General features: G+C 42.2%; 1 protein-coding gene across 1 annotated transcript in view; it reads right to left on the bottom strand.

Annotated features, from left to right (window-relative positions):
• The window catches only part of PRPSAP2 (phosphoribosyl pyrophosphate synthetase associated protein 2), a 29411-nt gene that overhangs the window by 3918 nt on the left and 2965 nt on the right, over positions 1-22528 (bottom strand). Inside the window, exons 2-10 of the mRNA XM_075899774.1 lie at positions 22264-22383; positions 21827-21978; positions 19354-19406; positions 17195-17261; positions 16011-16183; positions 14818-14933; positions 10711-10766; positions 7076-7224; positions 888-958 (exon numbers count right to left, since the gene is read on the bottom strand). Of these exons, the coding sequence (XP_075755889.1) occupies positions 888-958; positions 7076-7224; positions 10711-10766; positions 14818-14933; positions 16011-16183; positions 17195-17261; positions 19354-19406; positions 21827-21945 (804 nt within the window). The 5' untranslated portion in view covers positions 21946-21978; positions 22264-22383. The remainder of the gene's footprint in view (positions 1-887; positions 959-7075; positions 7225-10710; positions 10767-14817; positions 14934-16010; positions 16184-17194; positions 17262-19353; positions 19407-21826; positions 21979-22263; positions 22384-22528) is intronic.

Raw genomic sequence — 22528 nt, 5'->3', positions numbered from 1 at the left:
GGCAGGCAACCTCAGAGTCAACCTAACTGTCTTCCTTATGTGCTTAGAATGCCTGTGTTTGAGTAAGCAACCAAATAATCCATTATTTTGCACTAGTTAAAAAAAAGTTTTAAATGCCAAAAGCTCAGCATTTAATAATGATCCTTCCAACTATAAACTAGGGATGCTAAATATCAGTTTGTTGAATAGTCAAGTAACCTCATGAATTCTTATTGTTAGTCGACTATTCTACAGTCCCTGGGGGAAGAACCGGCAGCCTCACTCCCAAGAAGACCCCTGCCACTCCATGCTGCTGCCCTTATGGATCAGCTGCCTGTCTCCCTACGTTGCTGCCTCTGATAAAGAGGCAGCAGCAGCCCCTGTCTGGGGGATAGTCTGAATTCCCAAAACCAGCGCAAGACAGAACTGAGCTGGGCTGCCTACCTGCCTGGCTCCTAATACACTTTAAATTCAGAGCCACAGTGGGGGTAGGTCCTGGACCCATCATAAGCCAGGACTGAGTTGGGTTGCTGGCCAGCCTGGGGGGGCGGGGAAAAATGCGTGTAGTCATTCGTGGAAGGCCATTTCAAGATTATAAAGAGAAAGAAATAGAGAATGAAGGACGTTTTAAAAATAACCAAACAAAGTTGTTTTTGAAAGATTTCATTTATATTTGGAAACCAGGACATTAATTTGAGGTTGAAAAATTGAGGTCGAAAAACCAAGATTAGCTCTTCCACTCTTAAATTAAGACTAGAGTGTCCCCAAATCAGGAATTTGACAATTTTAGCTTAGATACATAGGAAAACCCTCAAAATTAGCCCTTCTTTAAAGGACACACACAATTATACACACACACATTCCTAAATACAAAGTGATCAGAATTTTGATCTGAAACATCCACTCACCACAATGATGGCTATTCTTCCTCCTACATCTCCAACAACTGTGATGGGTGGTTTTTCCTTTGGAATCAGCACTATTAAAGGATTAATAAATAAATAAATAAATAAATTACACGCTAAAATGAATGAGAAATTCTTTATTTGTACCAGACATTGTTTCTCATTTTTTCCATAGATAAAAGCAAAGCAGCAACTTTGTCAATCCCTATTATCCCACATACAAAAATGCAATATGAGAGATTAGAATGAAACAGGTAAAATATCCTAATGAACTGCTAACAGAAAAGTCTCCATCTAATGACCAGGAATGCATGAAGCATGGGTTCACTGATAAAGCATTAGGCTTACCGGATGAAGCATAAGACTATTTGTTAGGACTCCAAGCCTATTTGTCATTTGTACAGTGTAAATCTAAAGTGATCGACAAGCACTTTCCCTTCTGAATTCTCACAAAAATTGGTGAGGCACTGTGATGGGATGTGCTCACTCCGCACTGGACAGGGAAGGGTTAACCTTACATTGTGAGTTGAGGAAGCCGTACCTCTTCAACTCTACTGGTGATGCTCCAAATACACTAGTATAAAGGCAGCAGCTCAGCTCAGTTGGGGCTGAGCACTGGAGAAGAAGGATTCATGTTTTAGGCTACAGCTGTGAGGCCTTCAGAGCCAGCGATACAGCCACCCAGGCAGATGCCAGGATATTCCTGAAGATCCCACAGTCTGGAGCTGCCAGGGACAGTGCAGACCAGGAAAACAGGGACAATGGAGATGCCCAGACTGCAAGAAAGGTAACCACGGTAGGAAGCAGCCCAGGGGAATTAGATAGTGGCCCAGTTAGTGAACTGGAACTTTGAGTCAGCATCTTTTGGTTGACAAGCCCTCCTGTGCTGACTCAGTAGCAAGCGCTCTTGCTACTATAAGCCCACGCTCTCCCACTCAGACCCCCGCTAGGGATATAAATATTGTTCAAAACAGTTAACCAGTTAAATGGTTCAAATTATTAACCATTGGTGGGCTGGTGCAGGGCAGCAAAACAGCCAGGGCTATGGGCAGGCATGGCCAGGACTGCTGGTATGACAGGGGATATCAAGGCCGGTGTGGCTGGGGCCCACCTGCCCCCGTCCAGGGCAAGGATCCAAGACCACTGCAGCTGGGGCCAGGGATGCAGACACGGCAGGGCTGTGGGCACAACTGGGGTTGCCGCTGTGGGAGCAGTCAGAACCACAGTACTGCCTGCCCCCACCTTGCGGCTCCACCTGCTGCCCGACCTGTCTTGTCCAGAATCCTGCCACCTGTCCCACCACCAGTCTGATTCTCTGGTTACTTAGTAAGCATTCTGGTAAGCCTAATGCTTACTCGTTAACCTTTACATCCCCATCCACCACCACCCTTTCTGTGATTGGCAGCTTCTTGCCTCTGACTGGGGCCACTAGCTTCTGGCCCTGCTAACAGGAGCAAATCTACTCACTGAAGCCATTTGGCCACAAGGCCTTCTTCTCCCGCTAACAGGGGCAGACCTATTCACTTTGGCCACTAGGCATTACTGCCCTGCTGACTGGGGCTAACACTGACTTTGGTGCATCAGGCCATACTGCCTATGGAGGTGAACACGTTGGCTCTGTCTATTGGGACTTACTGTCTTTCTGATAGGGATGAGTATATTGACGTTTGCGACAGGGACAAACATGGGCGCACACACCCCGCACTGGACAGGGTCCCCCCCAATCCTGTCACAGGCACTTTGGAAAAAGTATCTGCCTCAGTTTCCCTGTCTGTAAAATTGAGTTAATTACCACACAGGATGCTACCAGGCTTAATAAAAGAGGCTGCAGAAGTACAGAGCATCTTAAAGCAATATTTCCACACAGCATTATTTGCCCTTTGCTTCAGAAGCTTGATTCATCTGAAACATGGGCATCACTGCATTCATTTCAAAGCTCTCTGGAGCTATGTCTAGACTATATCCCTCTTTCGAAAGAGGGATGTAAATTAGACATATCGAAATTGCAAATTAAGGAGATCTGTAAGATCGAAATATCCTGTACTCTTCAAAAAAAAAAAAAAGGTTTACAGGATCTTTCGAAAAAGGCTTTTCTTTTCTAAAGAACAGCGACTAAACCACAGTTTCACTTTTGAAATAGCATTTTTCAAAAAGACGCCATGACACGATTATGCAAATGAAGCACGGGAAATTCAAATCCCGGTTTCATTTGCAATTTTGATAGGTCTAATTTACATCCCTCTTTCAAAAGAGGGATGTAGCTTAGACATACCCTGGATGTCTGACAAGTTGTACAGAGGGCTATGTTTCTGACATAGGCACCTTATGCTAATATATGCAGGCAGATCTCAAATTCCTGGATGATCATCCAATGCTGTGCTGAGCAACATTTCTGAAAGCAATGACCCTGATGGGAAAAGCCTTAGAAAAGTGGGCTCAGCATGGCAAGAGCCAAGAGTCCTGGGACGACAGCAAACCTTGCAAATCTTTAATGCTAGCAGTTTTAAATAAGGCTGCTTTTTGCCTTAAGTTATGCCACATGCCCTACTGCAGAGCAGAATGGAATGTTCATCTGACAATCACCCATCCTTCACACAGGGATCACAAGAGTTGGGAAAACTACAAGATGGAATTGTCACATTTGAGACGGAATAAACCAGGGGTGGGCAATAATTTTTGACAGGGGGAAGGGAAGGGGCTACTCCAAGATTTTAGAAAGTGGTCAAGGACAACACTCTTCCATGACGTTAATGGAGAAGGAGGGGGGTTTGGGATGGAGGTTGGGTGCAGGAGGTAGTTGTGACCTAGGGCAGGAGGCTGGGGTGCAGGGTTTTGGAATGTCACCGAGGATAGGAGGGGATTATGATCTGGGTCAGGGGATTGGGATGCCAGATCTGCAAGGGGGTATGGGTGCAGGAGGGGGTAACAGGGTTGGGAAAGGAAGGGGCTGGGGTGCCAGAGGTAGGCTCTGGCCGGGAGACTTACCAGTCAACAGCCCTACCAGTCTGCCTGCCGACCTAAATGCCTGCAGAGCTTAAAACGTTTCTTAACCAGCCAGCCAGCCAGCCTGCCTGCCTGCCCTGTGCTTGCACAGGCTGCAAGGCCATGTGCTTGTGTGAATAACTGAGCCGGAGGGGAGGGGGGGGACATGGTGCTTTGTGTGCTGCCTGTTATTCAAACAGGCAGCTCCTATTGGCCAGTTTCTGGCTAGAAACCAGACAATGGGATTATGCTGGGGCGGGAGCAGCGCCTGAAGCTTCCCCACCCCTCCAGAATCACGGTTTTGAAAAAGAAACAGCCCCACAGCCACTGTTCTGAGCAGAGTGCGGGGCAAGCAGGGGAGCCTGCCTGGGGCTCCCCTCTGCATCTGCAGGCCGGATATGATGGCTTGGTGGACTGGATCTGGCCCACAGACCATATTTTGCCCAGACCTGGAATAAAGGATTAGAATGTATAAAATAAAACTTTCTGCTCTTATAGGATCACATAATCAAACATATTCTAGGCATATTTGGGATTTTTACTTTTGGGGGAGGGGAGCATTTTCTGCTCCGTAAATTTGTATTTCCATAAAACTTTTAAAACTCACTGACAGCAGTGACACCTGCTGGTGAATAAATTTATAGTCTGTCGTTTTGCTAAATCACACACAGCTCCAAAACCAAGCTGATATTAAAAGGCATTGATTAAAATTTCTCCCACGAAAGCAAGAAAATTCAAACTTTAAAAAAAAATTACACCTGCCAGTTTCTCAGTGCATTTTCATTTTCTATTCCACAATTTAAAAGGGGGAGGGAGAAGCTAAAAGAAAAACTTATCAAGATGCCAGTTAAATGTCATAATTTGGAAGACATGGACTACAATTCTGTAGTTAAGGTTCCATTCTGAGATAGTTTAAAAACAAAACAGAGGGTTTGGTTGTTCCATTATTTGAGATGCCCTTTCAGTGTGCAACTTCAGTGTTAGAAAGCTAAAGGGCATAAACACTAATCATTTTTATTTTTATGTCTTTTCATGACATTTTATAGCAAGAATTTACCACAGATGTTACTGGATCTGTTACATAAGTCTTTTTGCTGTTTAATGGGTCATTTCTGCCTATGGGTCATTATTTTGCTGCTGTTCATCACAACAGAAAGCTTATGCACAACAGGTGATCAATTGACAAAGTCTTCAGCATATACATAATCCTCTCCACAAATACAAATCTTTTTCCATCAAGAAACTGTATTTTTCTATCCTTTTTATGCCAAGAAACCTTAGTTATCAATGAAGAAAGTCGCATGCAGTATTGTAGCTATGTTGGTCACAGGATAGTAGAGAGACCCAGTATGTGAGGTACCTTTTTTTGGACCAAATTCCCAGAGAGACGCTTTCAAACTTATACCAAGCTCTTCAATAGGCCTGAAGTTCAAAAGTTGCTTCTTACCAACAGAAACTGGTCTAATGAAAGATACCATCTCACTTATCTTGTACTTAATAGATGAAGCTGTCATGAGCTACTGCTCTGGTACATTTCCAGGAACCACATCCTCCCACAGATCTACCAGCAATACCTTGCTCACAATGTTGCCCTTCCATCCCAACTACAACATTTAAAAAGCCTAGAAAATTAGGGTTGTACAAAAAATGTTGTAGAACTGTTAACAGTTTTGTCACCGTATGACAAAACCACTTCAGCGAAGAAATGAAAAGTTAAGCCATGCCACTTTCCAGTACATACCTTCTAATCTTCCATCCACAGAGATACACTTAACCACTACCACAGTGATCATATACACAACCATAACTATACCCCAATACATACAGCAGCCATCTATTATCTACCACATTTATTAAACTTCTACTCTAACAAATACCCACAACTGGTAAGTATCGGGAGGAGTTAGTTTAGCAGAAACGTGTGTGCAGAAACAAGAGCTGAAATGGCAGTGTGACACATGGCCAAGAAAAGGTTAGGCATCCTGCAGGATAAATTACCCAAACGCAACCTTTATGAACGTAACAGTAGATAATATTTGTGTTTCGTGTGTTTGCATGTACACTGTTAGGGGTTAACAATGTAATCAAATGTTCCTGTGGTCATCTCCCTTAAGTGTGTAACTAATCATCTGTGAATGGCAGACTATTGTCTTATGCTAATCCATATAGCTAATGATGGTGATGCTTGGGAGATGGATCTATTTGGAAGTCTCTGTGATTGCCTATTGGTCACCCAGGTCAAGAAGCTGCTGGAAAACTATATAAAGACCCTAGGGACCTGATCTTTTTCCATCTCAGATATTCCTGATGCTTTATCAGGAAAAGCTTTAAGTCATAATATTTGAGAGCTCCAGTCCCATCTGGATTTATTTATCAGTTTTAAAACTAATAAAAGAAAAAAGAAAGTTCTTCTTCACACAGCGTGTAGTCAACCTGTGGAACTTCTTGCCAGTGGAGGCTGTGAAGACTAGGACTATAACGGAGTTTAAAGAGAAGCTAGATAATTTCATGGAGGTTAGGTCCATAAAAGGCTATTAGCCAGGGGATAAAATTGATGTCCCTGGCCTCTGTTTGTCAGGGGCTGGAGAGGGATGGCAGGAGACAAATCGCTTGATCATTGTCTTCGGTCCACCCTCTCTGGAGCCTCTAGTGCTGGCCACTGTTGGCAGACAGGATACTGGGCTAGATGGACCTTTGGTCTGACCCAGTATGGCCTTTCTTATGGATTCCACACTGAAATATAGCTATTGGACTATAACTTATGGACTAATTCTATAAAAACTCTGTGCAACTACAAAGCTCACTAGATCTCTACTATGAATCTGGACCTCAGAACTGTTCTCACGTCTGTAGGTATACTGATCTTTAAACCAGTTCTCTCTCCTCTTTTTTAAATACATTTTAATTTAATAAGAATTGGCTATAAAAGTGTGTATCGGGGTAAGATCTGAAATATTCATTGTAGGTATTGCACACTCATACAGGACAGACATAAGGAAAAGCTGTGTGTAAGAGCAAAACTTTGTCTCTTTCAACAGAAGTTGGTCCAATAAATGATACCTCATCCACCTTGTTACTGGGACACACAGTTCTGCACTCCTGCAAATTTTAGGCACTACAAGAAAAGGGTATCAGGAGTAATTCTTTGCTAGTGTATTTGACAGCCAGAAAAACCCAATGTATAAGCAGTTGCACACACACATACTTACTGGGTATCTCCAAACTAGGATGAATAGCAGATACACTTTTGACTGTAGGAGGTGAATGTCGACCATCCACCAGATCAGATTCAGCATCTTGAGCTTCCCCATGAATCACAGCTATTCCCAGCCTCAAGCGCTCAGCAAACGACTGTGCTCTGCAGGGAAGAATATATTGAAGTTAAAATAACTCAAACACCCAATATAAGCCTATTTTTTCTTCTAAAATAGAGGAAAAGTAAATGATTCCTACAACCGAGGGAAAGAAAGCAGGGATTATTTCTAGAAGACACCTTTTAATCATTGGGTTTGGAAAAGTTGATATTCCTGAAAGCATTTGCACTGGACTTGCCAAAGTGTTTCAAGCCTTGACAAGTAACAGAACAAGTGTTAATCATGCAGCTCAGATTACCATCTTGCTTCTTTCATCTTTCAGCTGCAACATGAATTAAAAATCAACTGTTAAAATCATGTAAAACTATCACCTTACATACTTCTGCTTCACTTCAGGCATGAGTTTAAGGGCCACAGTGCCGTGACCCAATACAACCCTAATTTATAACCCTGATGGAGCCACAGATCTTGGGCCATAAAACTATCACTCGTCTCTCAGTCTAGCAGTGTTTTTGACAGTGATCCACAACTAACTATAGCAGATCCAAGACCTCAGACTAATTTGCATTTCTTTGGCAAATGCTTTTTCAAATGGGAATAAATAGAACCCATTTTAAAATTAAATTAATGAATACAAGAGGTGAACTGAATGGGACAGAATAACTTAGATATTCCTCTAGGATATCCATAGTTGCAAACCAGACTAATAACACTCAAATAATCAACTATTTAACCTATTGACAGATCACTTGCCACAAATCAAGACCTGAGTTTTAGTAAACTTGGAAAAATAAAAAAATCCCTTACCATACACCATTTCTTCAGTTGCAATCTGGAATTATGTAAAGAGTCGATATTAAGGAATTTAGGGTACAAATGTAGATGTTTTAAAAATAAAGCTTTCAATGAAATTTTAAAATGTCAGTGAATAGTTTGATTGCTAAGAGGAAGAAAACAAAATTTCTGCTGGTATTTGCATCTCAAATGCTGAGTAGAGGAGGATAGCAAGTGAAAAAGTAGAACTGACAAGTCTAGCTTCATTGTACAAGTCAAGTCAAGTACAAGTAAGCAAGCAGCATCACTGGGCAAGCTAAGGCCAGGTCTACATTAGACCTGCCAGATCAGCTGAAGGTAGCTTATCTTAAAATGAGTTTGGCAGCATTGCCACAGCGGGAGGCAGACAGGAGCAAATGCTTCCGTCAGCTTTCCTTACTCCTTGAAGAGCAGGAGTACCGGATGCTGGAAGGGATGCCCTGAGTTCCATTTAGCAAGTCTTAACTAGATTCACTAAATCAAACTCCAAAAATCAATTGTGGCAGCGTCAGTCTTCCAGAGAACAAAGACAATGCCTAAATTAGACTAAGAGTCTTTCATTTAATCTATGGAGTTGTTAAGGATTTTTTAAAATAAATATTTAAATACAGCATAATATTTTATTCCAACAAGCTGCTTTTTAATTTATACAAATCTAAATAAACTTTGTAAAACTCTTACTTGGTTAACTGACAAAAATCAGGACACCAGATTAATCTGAATAAAAACTTAGGCTGTATGCAAAATGATTTTCCCTTAATTTTGCAATGAGACCAGAAACTGAACAATATTCTGAATATAACAGACTCAGCCATCTCCTGTCACAGATATGTATTCAAAAGAAAAATGGAGGCTGGCATTTGTCTTTGGTTATTTTCAAGAGTTTATCTCCCCTTCCCAAACAATTTATTTTCTTATAGAATACTTTAGCTTTCTCAGATTTACAAATGATTTCAAACATTTAGAGGAACCAACAATTTGACTACGATTTTTTTTCCAATGTTTTCTATGCTGTCTTGTTTAGGTCAAATTTTCAGCTACAGATGCAGATACAGAAACAGGAGTACATGTGTGTTCTCATATGTTCCTGTGCAAATCTAATAATAATGCATTTAGGTTTTCTATTTGCACACAATTACTTGACATGATGAGCAAATGCAAGGACTTATATTGATATTTTTGGATGGTATGTATAGATGTGTCCAAATAACATAGTTAGGGAATGGGGAAGAGGATGCAGGCACCATGCAGAAACTAGCTGCCTCAAGTGGAGCAGAAAGGCAGAGCACCTACTCTTCTTCAACACCAGCCATTGTTGCTACCCTGCTCAAGATTAAAAATGCAAGATGTATCTCCTTAATGGGTGTAGCTGACATACTCTACCTGCACACCCAAGAGCCCCGAAAGACCTTGTGCTTCCTTGTTGCGCAATGCCTACAGGAGCTCCCAGGAGGGAAAGGCAGCTCTGCTCAGCCTCCAACACTAATCTGTGACCAACAGGCATGATTAACCTTCATGAAACACTAGGGAATCACTGTACTCATCACCAAAACGCAAGCAGTCCTGGAATGGAAGGACATAGACCATACGCCACTTCAGGACAGAAAAATAATCTTTTATCCAACTGCACTGTTATAGTTTCACAGCTTTAGATAAATACTTACCACTCCAAGTGCCAGGCAGGAGCTGATCTGTGAGGGGAGCCAGTTTAAAAACCAGCTCCCCTCGCAGGCCGGCTGTCTGTCGCCCTGTGAGGCTGCTTCTGATACAGAGGCAGCAGCACGGCATGGCAGGGGGCTCCTCGGGAGTGGGGCCAGAGCTCGCTGGCTGCGGGACCTAGCCCCAGGAACTATAGAATAGTCGAGTAACCGATAAGAATTCATGAGGTTAATCAACTATTCAATTAACCAATATTTAACATCCCTACTGTAAACTTCCCCTCCCCCCACAAATCAACAATTATTGCTCACACCTGGGCTAGCATGTTAGACATCATGGTTCTAAATCATGATCACATTAAGCCAATATTTTGGACCATTGGAGGTGTCATATTTGCCTTGCCATTGTTCTTCATCCATAGTTGAGATTTTATAAGATAGATATTGAAATACAATAAACATTACTAAAATATTTTGGAATGCCAAGCACTCTTTGTTCTTCTATTGTTGGATTTACTTTTTCATATGTCCAGTTTTTAAAAGAAAGACATTCTAAAAACATCAATGGACAGGCACCTCTCACCTGGCCCCAAGCTCCTGAGGGCTGGCATTTTCCTCTCTCCCCAGGACAGCCTGCGCACTGAACCTCTCATCGCCTGCCCCACCCCAGAGCAGTGATTTAAATGAACCACAACAAAACTTATTTGAGTTTAGGACTCGAGCAATGCCAGGTAAATCTCTCTCACGCACGCATGCACGGTGCATACATGCACATTAGTCGACCTTAATTTTTTAAGCTTAATTGAAAAACTAGTCATTGAGGCCACAATGATTTCCCAAGTATTCTATATCCACATGAACCCAATGTTATCTATACAGTGATGTAAGTTATTAGCATCAGCAATACGGACTACTCAGTTCCATGTATAAATGAATTGGTCATGAGTCCTTCATTTTGGGTATCATTTCATATGCCAGTGCCCCGAACTTAATGATGCAATCAGGAACTATGTTAGTTACTATTGCTTGCGGCAATCAAATGGAGTGGCTCATACGCACCTCTTTGCAGACGCAGGTGATTTGGCTACAATCACAGCATTCCTGTAATCTGGGATCTGCAGCAAACAGAGATCATCTGTGTCATGGCTTTTATAGACACTTAAGTTCATTAAGCGCTACATATAATTTTACAATTTAATTTTTTTTTAAAAAAAATCTAAAGTATCAAATAGTTCAAGTTTAAGCAAACAACCCTAGTTTCGAATGGCTGATTTTACAACCTTAAAAATGTTCTTTTAATGTTGTTTTGTGTGTGTGAGATTTCCTACATTTTTTAAAAATAAACTGAACCCCCCCCCCCCCCCGAATTCCATCAAGTGGCATCATACTCACACCCATACTGATCATCAACCGAAGGGAACATTTATGTCTATTGCACAGACCAGTACCACTTGATCAAACAGAATAACTGGTAATAGTAGTAGACTGTCATTTTATGTGGCCCAACGTTAATGGGGAACAAGAATCTTAACCACAGGGTTTCACAGTTATTTGCTGATCAGAGGAAGGCTCAGACTCAGGAATCTATTTCAGATTCTGGAGGGAGTGTGATCTAGGTGGCACAAGTTCTTCTGCCCACTCCTCTCAAGCATAACGACTCTAACTTGTCACAGTCTTGTTTCTTCCCCCCTTCTGGCTTCTCATCCAAGTTCTCCACACTTAGCTAGTCCCAGTTCTGCCCATTTCACTGTTTCTGCTCCCTCTCCCCACATTCTGTTCTCCATCCCCACTGGCTTCCACTTCAGGCTCCTCGTCCAGTCTGTGTTCTTACCCCCATCCATGGCTCCTTGTTCCAGTATCTTTGCCCAGACGGTCCCAGTTTTGCCTCGAGACCCTGGATCCTTATAAGCTTACTCTCTTCCCCCTCTCCACTGGCTCTGGATCTCATTCTGCTCTCTCCTTCCCTCCCAACTCCCAGTTCCCTCTCCCTGCACAGCCCCTGTCTTCACCCATCCCAGTGTTCTTGACCCGATCTTCCCTACCTCGTTTCATCAAGTCCAAGTCTTGTTCCTTTCACATTCAAATCAGGCAGCTTCCTCCTCCATCAGCCAAGAGGGGAAGAGGAATCACTGGGAACACAGAGGAGAGAGACTCCCTGTTCCACAGTTCAGACGGCCAGACACCTTTGCAGGGAAAGTCCTCCTCAGACCCAAGCTAGAACACGCTCAGTGTAAGCAGAATTTTTGTAGAATTTAGCTGCTAAAATCTAAGAAGCCTCTACTAATTATATTTAAATTGACTTTTCAAAGTCTTACAACCTGGCCAACTGTAGGTGGATTTTCAATACACAGCAAAAGGCAGATCTCTAATAGGGATGTTAGATAGAGATTAATTGGATTGTTGTGTAACCACACAAAATATTATTGGTTACACGACTATTCGATAGTCCCCAGGGGTAGGGGCAGAGCCAGCAGCCACGGCACTCCCAGTCCCACTTCTGGGGAGCCCTCTACCAACTCGCACTGCTGCCTCTGTATCAGCAGTCTCTGTCCACGGGAGGCCTAAACTTCCCACAGACAGAGGCTGCGGCAGCATCCCACGGAGCAGCCTCCCCTGCCCTGTCCCACCCACACAGCTGCCTCGGATAGTAGCAGCAGCAAGGGGGTGGGGAGGCGGCTCCACAGGAACTGGTGCTCGTGGGGAGTGGTTGATACAGAGGCGGCGCAGGGGGGGGAGAAATGCCTGTAGTCAATAAGAATAACCAATAAGCCTAGTCTTATTGGTTAATCGTGTACATGACTACATGTTGACATACCTAATCCCTAACACCGAGGCCATTTCCTGTCCAATCCTTGCTCCAAAACATGGAGTGCTAGATAAAATGTATCAAGATTTTAAAATGGACAAAACAATGTATTTTTCCCTAGCCTTACTTCTGAAACAATTGATCCATTTTGGCTAAAAACTTCAAAATTATTTAGCTTGAAGCAGACAACTAGCATAGAAAATGTTAACCCAAACAGGTAAGTTTACCTAAGTTCTAAGCAACACAATGCAGATCTTACAATAGAAAGTGTCAGGCAACATTAATAATAGATGGGGCTTCTAGCCCTGCTACAAGAAATATGAAAAGGAAAAAAAAAAAGTGTGGAAGTCTTCCTCCCCCCCCTCAAGTAGGCATGCTCCTTTACAGATCTTGCAAAATTAGACAAGTCATATTGAAGAGGCATACAATGCAAGGTATGGTCAAGGTAGGGCATGTCCTTTAACATACTGTAGACTCTATTTCTATTCAAACAGGATTGTCTCACGTTTAACTACCAAATCTCCAAAGGTGATTTCCATTGCTCAGTTCATGAAAAAGCTAAGTGAACAAACTGAAACTGGTCAACAATACCCTTCAAAACTTAAAATATGGGCAGTGGCAACTCCTAGCAGCAAAGTGTTATATTAAGTCACTAACATCTAAGTGCATGCTGTATAGTCTGTGAAGTAGATATCAAATGTTCACTAAATAAGCAACACAAACATTAAGCCCATGAAATCCTTATGCCACACAGTATCCAAAGAAATGAGTAGCCTGGGTGGAAGAAAGTCCAATTTCATCTTCAGTTCTTATAAAAATATATGTAGGAAATGATCATGGAATGGACACCAGAAGCTCCCAACCTTTACAATTTGACTCATGGTTTGAGTTCTTTCTTTGTACATCTCCATTTATCAAGTTGAACTTGTTTCGTACTATTCGATACATCCCATTAAAGACACTAACAAACATTTTGCAAGCTGTAGCTTTCAAAATGCATGGCATCTAGAACATATATGGTAACCATGAAATGCAGATGAGTTCTTCCTGATCAGTGTTACATAGCAACTTTATAAAGAGATTCACATACAACATAGGCCTCTGAATTGACTAGAAGGCACTAAGTATGTCCATATCCTGGGAAACTAAGTATGTAAGGTCCTTTTAGTTAGAATGACTTGCAAGAAAGTAAGATATCAAGCAGAGAAAAGATAAAGCAAGTGAAATAAGAAAACAATCTTCTAAATATTCACTCCCACAGGAGTCTGCCAGCTTTCAAAAAATCTGCTGGTGAGCTTTATACTACTGCCCTCTTAGCTAGTGAGGATTTTCTAACATATTAAATCAGTTAACTACTGGCTAAGAAAAGATCACTGCCCCTAAAGTTGACAAGTTCCTCAATCAAGTTTAAAAATATGTCATAGCAAATACACATCATCGACCATTTAGTACAAAGGAAAGCTATGCCTATATAAAATAATCTCTTAGGTCAATGAGTGCCTCCACTGGGCAAATAGCTATGTGTCTAATTTAGGATGGGAAGCATTCCTGTTCTTCCAAATCACTGGACTTTAGCCACTGAGAGAAGCAGAATGTTACTACGGATGTAATAGGATAACCATTTACATGGTTAACCGATAAGCCTGGTCTTATCAATCACCAGGAATGGTTACACACAGGCTCCTGTCCTGCTCCTGAGGAGCGGGCTGCTACTCTGCGAGTGGGCTCTATATCAGAGTCCACAGTGTGGGGCAGCAGCTGGCTCCCTGAGAGTGGGAAGGAGCCAGGAGCCGGTATGCAGAGGGAGCCAGCTTAAAAACCGACTTCCAGCATGCATTGGCTCTCGGGGAGCCAGCTGCTGCCCTGTGCTGCTACTGCTGTATCAGATACTGCACTGCAGAGTGGCAGCCAGCTCCCCGGCAACGGGGCTGGCAGGCAGGAGCGGGTACACGCTGACTATACCGTTACTCAATTACCCTCTTTTTAACGTCCCTAAATGTTACAATAAATATTTTTCTCTAAATATCACTTTATATCCACAAGTCTTTCTCTACTTCCTCAATTCACATTTGTACAATGATATACGTTTACACTTTCATAAATTAATAATCCCTAATCCAAACTTTTTATTTTGGTGTTTACAGAGTAGGAAGAATTTTGATGTGTGGAAGAATAGAAAAAACAAAAAAAATACCATTTTAAAACTCCCCCAAAGATGAAATCCCTTCTCTTTTCTACAGACTTTTAAAAATATATTGAATTTCACTCTAAGTGTCTTTACAGATGTTCTAAACCTAGGGATAATCTGAAATACAACACTGAAAAGACAACTCTCACGCACATTAGTAGACCTTGCTCACCTCTTCTTGAATGTACTGAAGTAAGAATGGAGATGCTCTCAAATTATCAACTGGAATATTAAAGAACCCCTGTATTTCCTTCTGATGTAAATCCATAGTAATAAGGTGAGTTAGACCTTTGAAAAGAAAGTACACTTAAAAGCCACTGTATAAAAACCAAACAGCACAAACCTAGATATGATCTGTAAATATCAAATTTACTCCTCCTGTAGCTTTCACTTATAATTGTTTAGAACATGAAAATTCTATTATACTTGAACAAAATAATACTAGTTTTATTGTAATATACATAGTAAAAAAATTCCCATTAAGATTTATAGGGTATTAAATTAATAAAGAGTACTTTGCACTTTTGTAGTGCCTTTTACCAAAGCCCTCACAACAATTTACAAAAATTAACTAAAATTCTCAATACCCCCATGCCACACATAAGTGCCACTTCCTTTCCAGATTTCAAGAAACTAAGACAGAGATTAAGTCATTTGCCCAGGGTCATACAGTAAGGCTATGACAGAGCTGATATTGTAACTCAGAGTTCCTGACTCCTGATCCCAAATTCTAATTACTCCCACACTTCTTCCCACGAAATGAGACTCAATATTTAATTAACTCTACAAGACCAGAACACACTATTACACAGCATATCTATGAAGTGTTCACTGTAACTATCCACATGATCCAAGGACAGGTGCCATGGGAAAGAACAGGAAGGTCACTCTTCTGGAAGAATCAGGGGAATTTATCCCATATCTCAGATGTCACCTTAAAAGTAAACACTAGGTGTAAGTGGGATCACCCAACAGATAGGCAAAAAGAGAAAGTGACAGAAATACAACTGCCCAAGGGAGAGTTAGGAAAAGAGAGAAGGCATCCAGCAGCAGTACCAAAGCAAAGGAACCCATCCTTCCAGGATAGTAGGAAATCTGGGAGACTTATCATACAAACTCACCTTGGCACAAATTCTACAGTGGCTGTTATAAAGATGTGCTCATTTTAATCCAGCATTTCACTCACCACTTTGTATTGGTTTTATGTTGGATTTTCCTCACAAGGGTTTAAAATTTCCTCTTGCTAAAAATCTTTTTAGCTATTTCTTATTAAAGTTCTCAGTTTAATGCATACAGCTGTCAAGTTAAATATGACATCAGAAGCCCGCCATGCCCTGATTATTTCACAACATCCTGCATTCTTACCAGCTTTGCACATCATCGAAGCCAGTAATTTAGAGACAATGGAGCCCCTTTTCCTCATCTTGCACTGCTTGCTGTATGGGAAGTAGGGAACCACTCCAATAATGCTTTTGGCACAGGAGGTTTTACAAGCATACACCATGATCAGGAGCTCCATGATCGTAGTATTCACATCCCTGGAATGAGAAGTTTCTAGTTCTGTATCCACACATAAATTTCCTTTAGCTGAATCCAATGTGATACCTGCATCTGCTTCAAGGAACTTCATCCCACTGAAGAAAAGCTGGCAACTGAAATACCCATACAGGGAATCCAAATACGCATCCCAGGTAGGCCACTGCACTTGACAGGCTATTTTAATTTCTCAATAGGACTATACTTCATTATTTCTTCTCCTGTTGCCTGTTCACCAACCTCATTGTTTAGAGGGACATTTTCAGGACTTTATCAGCAAAACATACTAACCGGAATAAGGCCTACACTGTAAGTTGTCTCCAACATCTTTGCACCACAAGATAAAAATTGCGTAAATATATTTTCACTATGGACAGGTCTAACAGTTTTAGATTCCTATAATATAGTAATCTATCATTTGGGCCAAAAGTAGGCCTTAGCCAACACTAGGCATTAAATATTTGGCAATTAACGTCTTATCTCCTCTGTCTCTAAAGAAAAAGACTGAGTGAAATATTTTAACATGGAAGGACTGATCACCAGGTAAACCAGTCCTATTATTTCTGCTGCTGTCAGAAACCAGAGGGATTCCTCTGCATGTATGTTCTTGAGAACATACAATTATGTTGCTTAATTAAGTCACAGGAGCCATTTGCTTTGAAGTAAGTGTTCCCATATTTAAAAGCATTAAGTGGTACTGCATTCAGGGTAGCCAACCGCAACAAGATTTTAAAGTAACAGAATGAACATTAAAAAGAATGCAGAAACCCAGGAAGCAAAATCCAAATTCATCCGAATATAGACAAAATAACAGTCAGATTATAATAAGGTCCCCTAAATACACACTTTCTAAATCACAGAAAACAACTGGCCCACCTATGAATCTCTCATATGGACAAAAAAAGAAAACTGAAGACAAAAGAATTAGTAAAGATAAACCATGTCTACATAAAATCACACATTCTAAAGAAGCTATTCTAGTTTCTTTGAAATGTGTGTTAGTTGTTACTCACTTTGAAACTGTTTGGATGATAAAGACATCTTTTCCTCTCACTGACTCTTGAATTTGCACTCTTGTTTCTGTCAAGAAGAGAAAGATAAGTTGAAACTCTCTAGGCGATCAAGACCTGACCAGTACTGAACAGAGAACTTGCCAAACCCTAGCAGGTCAATACTGTTTAGCAGCAATACTTGCAGTGTCCAACACACTAGCCACTAGTGGCTATTTGGCTGATTGAATGTGGCTACTTGGCTTGAACAACGTGGCTACTTGGCTGGTAGAGTGGCTAGTTCTCTATTTAGCCACAGTATAGTGGCTACTGTTTCAGAACTGGTTGGACACCATGGAGCAACACCAACACTTCCACTGCTTACTGGACTCTTAGAAGACATTAAAAGGGGGTAAATTAGAGCTAAACAACAGCACAGAACACTGAAGGCCAGGACTGGTGGCTATAAACAAACTTCATGGGATCGTGGGAAATCTGGCCACTCCCATGATAAGTGCACATCCAGCTAACTAAAGTCATGCCAGACCACAGATTTGGCTACCAGAGAAGTGCTGGACTAGAGATGTTAAACATATACAAAGATTTAATAAACATACAACAAGACTTCATCAAATTGCTCCACAAATTCATTATGCACTATAGACCAATCTAAAAACGAAATAATTTCTCCACCTTCAGACTGAAAGAGAATAGCCATTTTGAAGACAATACTCATGGTCAAATTTACAGACTTACGTGCATTAGCTGCACAACTCGCACTAATGATAATGTGAGTCATATGATAAATTCCCACATTAGGATTTGAAAATGTATCCTTTTGGATCTAAGGAAGGTGATGATGGTGACTACTTGCATGAACCCTCTGAACAATAGTGTTGCACCATGACAATAGCAGCATTTAATGAGGATGAAGGAACAACATAAAAAAGGCTAACTGGAGACAGTGTGTCCATGCGTGCAAGAGAGAGAGAGATATGATCACAAACAAAAACAGGTGGTCTGGAAGAATGATAGTTCTCAGAAGGCAGAAGGACGAGAGGTAACAGAACACATATATAAGAGAACATAAACATGAAAAAATGATGCTTCACTTTTCTGTAAATAAATTCTGAAGAGGGTTAAGTAATATACTGTCTCCCACAGAAGCAGAATGAGAGGCTTATTAAGCCAGCGGTTTGCAATGCCATGAACCCATCTGCCAGGCAATGGCACACTGCCAGGGCACGCCCCAAGCTGCTAATGAGCCCCGTCCACTGGGGTTCCCCACACAGCAGCAGTATGAGTGGACATAAACATGGCCTGGTGGGCAACTGGGTGTGCTGCAGCTGGAGTCAGGGCCACAGTGAGGCTGACCCTACTGGGGCAGCCTCACAGTGGCCCCAGTTCTAGAGTTGGCAGGGCCGCGTAATGGGCAGCTGCAGCAATTGGCCAGGACCAAGTGCCGCATGGAGCCTGGCTGCCATGGCACTCGGCAGGGCCCCAGCACGCTGTGGGCTCTGTGCAGCACTTCCACCATGCAGCGAAGCGCTCTGTGCTCAGCTGGCGGCTGGAAGGCAGCGGCAGGGCTAGGTAAGGGGGGTTCTGGGGGTGAGGCTAGTGCTTGGGGGGCTCTAAAAGGCGGGAGGGGAGAGCTGACACTGAGGGGCATGGTGACATCCAGAATGGGGGGCTATAGGGGTGGGGCTAGTAATGAGTGGGCTGGGGGTAGGACTGGCACTGGGGACAGGGTTAATGTTGGGTACTGAAGGCTGGCACAGGGGCGAACCTGGGGGACTGGGTGCAGTGGGGTTCTGGAAACAGGAGACGGGGACTGAGGCATTTGGGGTAGGGGGGCTGGCACTAGGGGACTCTGAGGGAGAGAGGCTGGCACTGGGCAGTTGGGTGAAGGGGACTCTAGGATCAGTGGCTGGCACTGGGAGAGCAGTGGAGGGGTGAGGTGCTCTAGAGGTTAGGGCTGGCACTAGGGGCCGGGGCTTTTTGTATCAGGGACCGGCAAACCCATTCACAAACTTCTGGTGGACCGGCAACATTTTTATTTGCATATTCATATAATTAATATGCAAATAAAATGTTGCCGATCCACCAAAAGTTTGTGAGTGGGTTTGCCGGTTCCTAGTATAAAAAAGGTTGGGAACCACTGTATTAAGCCATTAAATGCTCACCTCTGTTTGGCTCCTGATAGACCTGAACTTTACCCATCTCTAACCCTAGGCGTCTGAAAAGAAAAAAGAAAAGCAAAAATCAGAACATTACACCGAAGAGAACGGACACCAGAATAAAGAAGCAGCCCAATCTAATGTTAATAGCACTGTACAAAACTACAATTCATAAATCACAAGACAAATGTTTTATTATGAAATTTCTCACAAATCTGTATTTTACCAGTTACATTGCAGATCGATCTAAGCCTGTCCACAATTAAAAACAAAAACAAAGAACATTAAAATAATTCAAAGTTATGAAAATTAGGCAACAAGTTTCTCATCATTATCTACATAATGTCATGGATGTGCATGCGGCTTCACAAGACTGAGTTTAAACTGGTCCTTTCCCAGGGAAATTTCCTTTTGAGACTAAACGAGGTAAAATAAGGGCAAGAGCAGACAAAGCTGTAGTTAATAAGCTTTTGAAGGTTAAACTACAATTGACTATATTAGCATAGAAAGACCAATTACTAAAAAGGAATTAATAGCATGAATTAGGGATGTTACATATCGGGTAACTGAACAGTCGTGTAATTGCATGGAATCTTAGCGGTTACACAGCTATTTGATAATTCCCAGGAGTGAGGCCAGCAGCCAGTGCGCTTCAGCCCCACTCTCGAGGAGCCCTCTGCAACCCCGCACTGCTGCCTCTATATTAGAGGCAGCAGCGCAGGCTGGAAGGCGGGAGTCAGTCTGCGAGGGGAGCCAGTTAAAAACCAGCTCCTTGCTGCCCCGCACTGCTGTCTCTGATACAGAGGCAGCTGCACGGGATGGCAGCAACCCCTGTATGCAGGGGTCCAAGCTCCCCATGGACAGAGGCTGCTTGAGGGGTGGGGGGAGCAGAGGGAATGGGGAGGCGGTTATGAAGCAGCCTTTTGTCTGCAGCTGCCTGGCCACATACAGAGGTAGGTCTGGCAGCGGCCTCTGTCCACCGGGAGCTCAGACCCCCACACTCGTGCGCTGCTGCCTCTGACAGAAGCAGCAGCACGGGGTGGAACCGTGGAGCTACTGCTGGGGGGAACTGGCAAGGGAGGGAGATTGTGGGTAGCCGACAAGATTAACCAATAAACCTAGGCTTAGCAGTTAATCGTATAGTCCATTACTCGTTGACATCCCTAGCATGAATGATGCACAAATATGTCCATATCCAAATACTGTGCAATTTTAGCCCTCCCTCAGTACCCTTCTTGTCTGTTCTTCTTATGTCATGTCTGATTTAGACTATAGGGAAGTAAGAAACCTGTCATGACTGAAATTTCTAAATGCCTCATGAAATACGATACAGATTTATACAAGACATAAGAGATTAGCACACATTATACAAAAGACCCTCTACATCTAAATAAACTTGTATTGAGCAGAAAGGACAAGCCTTGATAACTAACAAAGCCATAGTACATATGGAAAGAAAAACCAGTGGATTTTTCTACCATATAGGATTATTAACAATATCCAAATAGGAACTTTTGTAACTTATGTTTCCCAAAAAATATGAAAGTGGCCTTTCACAGCTTTCAAACCAACAAGCCAGATGTAAATGTTTTCTTTGTTATTCGGTGAATAAATTACATGCCATCTTCAAAATACAACTATTGTAAAGATTTTAAGTGAGATACTAACACTGAGTGCTTATCACTGGAAAATGTTCCCTAATTTGAATGTTCCATGGTAATGAAAAAAGTGTTATCAGGGTTTATACTATCCTAGATGTAGGAATTCAATTCTATGGATGCCAAGGCAAAGTGATCCAACAACAAACCTCACCCAGCTTGCTAACCTGAGTTTCACCATAAACCCCTTTATTATATTTACTGCAGACAGCCGTGATTCAAAGTTCCTTAATCAGCAAAGCCTAGACTATTAGAAAGTTATTTAAAATGACTGCAGACATCTAAAATATTTATTTTCATATATGCAAGCTTTGGTGATCAGGAACAAAGATTTATTGTACTGACTGTGCATGTTGTAGGTAACTATTTTTCCAAACAATGGTGCAGTTTTACTAAGAAACATTACAAAACATTCTTATCTGCTGTAGACTGATCTCAACTCCCAACCCACCTGCACCAATATCCTACACTGCTGAATGGGCAGTGGGTGAACCTAGGGCTGGGGAAGGAAACTCTCCCCCGTTGCCCAAGCTCGTCTCTTCTACACCAGCACCCCGCAGGAGTCAAGTCCCCCAACCACAGAGGCAGGTCTCCAGCTCTCCCTCAAGCCAACCTCTGACCCCGGAGCACAGGGAGCACAGACAACTCCAGTGTCCCCAGCCTCAGTGCGTCTGAAGCCCACGGGCATCCCTGGAGCCACACTGAAGCAGGGAACAGAGTGTGGGTGAGGCCACGCTTGGCAGTTTGGCAAAGCCATGCCTTCCCCTCCCTCTTATACCTACTATGATGGCAGCAAAGACTAACCACTGGATAGTACTTACTCAGCAATTCTCCTTGATAGTTCCATGCAAGATGAATTGGAATTAGCAGAAAACAGCACCAGCCCACCCTTTGTTATATTCATGATGGCTCCTAATTCAGTTGATTCCACACAAAACATCAAAACCTACTTTGTCTTTCCACTTCTAAAATACTGCAAAAAAATGAAAGACATATTGAGCATTATAATATTTACTGTAGAAAGAAGTTGCCTTTGAATATGGGCTGCAGACTAACTCATCCTCCTGCAACCTCACACATAATTGTTCTGTAAAAACAAAGTAAGAACAATATAACAAAGAGGGAATCCTTACAGTACTTCTTTGTACTTTTTAAAGATTGGGGCACTTACACCAAGTCTCAGTATCACTGCTCTATAGCTACCTACAATACACATACTGTATATGTTCCCTTATTTTTCAATACATTATAAACTTACAAATAGGGGTTGAACTTAAGGAAGAGTTCAGTAAAGTTGGCAGATGTAACTAATGCCCTCTTGTACAATGCATCCACTGGGTCACGTAGCTGTTGTCATTCTTTCACACTAAAATTGCTCCTATGGAAACACCACAGAGAAAACAAACATTGAAGAGAGAATTTAGACACTTTTATTCAATAAAGACACAAAACAATCATATCAGGGTTTTTCCATACTCTTTATTCTAGTTTGAAATATCACATTTTCGTGCCACAAGGTACTA

The sequence above is a fragment of the Pelodiscus sinensis genome, chromosome 16 (genome assembly GCF_049634645.1).
Source record: "Pelodiscus sinensis isolate JC-2024 chromosome 16, ASM4963464v1, whole genome shotgun sequence".
NCBI lineage: Eukaryota > Metazoa > Chordata > Testudines > Trionychidae > Pelodiscus > Pelodiscus sinensis.
This window is presented reverse-complemented; position numbering and strand designations above follow the sequence as displayed.